Raw genomic sequence first — 2,500 nt, forward strand, 5'->3', positions numbered from 1 at the left:
TATTTTATTTTTCTTGTGTTTGTGCCAGAACCAGTCCACTATTTCCCTGTGTACATATTTACCTGAGAGAAATTTCTGAGGTTTCATTTCATGTTGCAGAACCGGGTCGTTCGTCAGAACCCAGGAGAGCGGAATTATCACATCTTCTATTCTCTGCTCTCTGGTGCAGACCGTGAACATAGAGGTGAGTCACATACTGCACTCTGCTGCCCCCTACTGGCTCCTCCACCCAGAGTTTTCCAGTCAAGCCTCATTAGAGGATTCTGCAGTTTGTGTTACAGCTCTGTTGATCAAAGGTTCAATAAACATCTCAACTCCATGTAACGTAGCTAAAACATCACTACAGGTACTCCCACAAGGTCAAGTATGATGACTCTTTTTTACGTGTTATTTTTGCATGTCTGTTGTGCTGCGTCCAGTTAATCAATTCTCCAGTTGTCTAGCTCAGTTAACCAGTTCTCCACTTAAATTCTACAGTTTTTCAGTTCAATTAACTGGTTCTCATTCTTCTTAATCTGGAATTGGATCCTCTCTCTTACATGCGTGTGCATTTGTGTGTGTGTGTGTGTGTGTGTGTGTGTGTGTGTGTGTGTGTGTGTATGTGTGTGTATATGTGTGAGTGGGTGTGTGTTTGTGTGTGTGGTGGGTGTGTGTGCGCATGCGTGTGTGTGTGCATGTGTGTGTAGAGATGTACCTGCTGTTGGACTCTCCTGAAGTCTATCACTACCTGAGCCAGTCAGGCTGTGTGCTGGATAGCAGTCTAGATGATGAGCAACTCTTCCACAGTGTGATGGTGAGAGTTGTCTGCTCTGACTCTCTGCCCTGTCTTACTGCTTTGACTCTCTGCTCTGACTCTTTAGACTGACCCTCTGCCCTGACTCTCTGCTTTGACTCTCTGCTCTGACTCTTTGGACTGACCCTTTGCTGTGACTATCTGCTTTGCCTCTGCTCCAGGTCTCTCCTCTGTAAATACTGTCAACCTCTTTCTCATATTTTCATTGCAAAATAGACTTCAACCAATTAACCATCTCATGTAGAGTACAGTATTCCTTAGAATGATGGGGAAGTAGTTAACCTGGATAATGGTTTGGGTGCTTGTGAGTTAACCTGGATATGCAGATGTATTCAAATCTGGACCTAAAATCCAGTGCAGCACTGAATTTTGTAATTGTTATAATTGTCATTATTTTGTATAATGGATTTTCTATTTGTTATGACCTCCCACCTCCATGAAACATTACTAAAAATATAGGTACTCGCACTGAACCTGAAGGTGAAGTATGATAACAGTAGATGGATAAAGTTGTGGTGCCCTCTAGTGATTTTAACTCTCCTTTTACCTAAACATGAAACCACTAGAGGGCACCAAAACTTTATTTATCTTCTGTTCTGTTCTCTTCTCTTTGCATTTAAACTTTAAACAGGAAGGAAAGAAGACAATGCGTTGTAGTGTGTTGAGCTTAGCTGTGTGGAGGATTCTATGGTGAATTGTGTAGTGTGTTGTGGTGAGATGTGTGTGTGTGTGTGTGTGATGGTGTTCATCTGCTTGGTGGTGACAGGAGGCCCTGAAGGTCATGGAGTTTACAGATGAGGAGATTCGTGATGTGTTCAGACTGCTGTCTGGGGTCTTACACATCGGCAACATTGAGTTCATGACAGCAGGGGGTGCTCAGATCACCACTGACGGAGGTACGAGATTGCACTGTTTGTGCGATGCCAGTGATGTTTGGGATGTAATAGTGTAATCTGTGTGCTGGTAACATCAGGTGTGTGTCAGTTGTGTAAGCTTTGTGTCAGAAGTGTGTCAGTAATGTATGGTGAGTGTCAGTAATGTAATGTGTGTATCTATTGTGTCAGCTCTGTGTCGCAGACAGTCTGTGCGTCAGAGAAAGTCTGTGTGTCAGTACTGTCAGCTGTGTGTCACAGTCTGTGTCTTAGTAGTGTCAGTTGTATGTCACAGACAGGCTGTGTGTGTATTAAACACCTGTGTATGCTTCTGCAGTGATCAGTAATGTGAGTGAACTGCTGGGATTGGATGGGTTCCAGCTGTCTGAGGTTCTGACTCAACGCTCTATTATCTTGCGTGGGGAAGAGATCTGCTCACCGCTTACTGTGCAACAGGTATAAACACACACAAAAGCACACACACACACACACACCTGGGCAATAGTGGAGGCAGGAATAATGTGAAATTCTTGGGAGTAAGCCCCACACACGTTCTCAGGACAGGCTCTGACTTGCTCTGTGTGTGTCTGTGCCCTTTGAATACCTGGAGCTTTTCTGGACGAACCCTCCACACACACCCCCACACCACACATACACACACTCAAACAGCCCTGCCTGTACTGACATTGCCTCTCTGAAGCAAACCCACCCCTAGAAAGTGGCTTTGCGTGACTTGATACCATTTCCTGTTTGTTGACCCCTCAGACTCCTGCTATAAAAAATCAGTGATAAGATCTTGAGTAAAACAGCACAATAGAGTGAGAGATTGGAGACT

The 2,500-nt window shown here is 44.3% G+C and overlaps 1 protein-coding gene across 2 annotated transcripts in view; it reads left to right on the plus strand.

The window, feature by feature from the left end:
• myo10l3 (myosin X, like 3) overlaps nucleotides 1–2,500 on the plus strand; it is a 49,371-nt gene that overhangs the window by 17,930 nt on the left and 28,941 nt on the right. For both annotated transcript variants that reach the window (XM_035521814.2, XM_081713386.1), the window contains 4 exons: nucleotides 100–184; nucleotides 687–793; nucleotides 1,560–1,689; nucleotides 2,003–2,121. In XM_035521814.2, the coding sequence (XP_035377707.1) occupies nucleotides 100–184; nucleotides 687–793; nucleotides 1,560–1,689; nucleotides 2,003–2,121 (441 nt within the window). The remainder of the gene's footprint in view (nucleotides 1–99; nucleotides 185–686; nucleotides 794–1,559; nucleotides 1,690–2,002; nucleotides 2,122–2,500) is intronic.

This window comes from Electrophorus electricus, chromosome 4, assembly GCF_041902795.1.
Source record: "Electrophorus electricus isolate QZ-2024a chromosome 4, ASM4190279v1, whole genome shotgun sequence".
NCBI classification, from domain to species: domain Eukaryota; kingdom Metazoa; phylum Chordata; class Actinopteri; order Gymnotiformes; family Gymnotidae; genus Electrophorus; species Electrophorus electricus.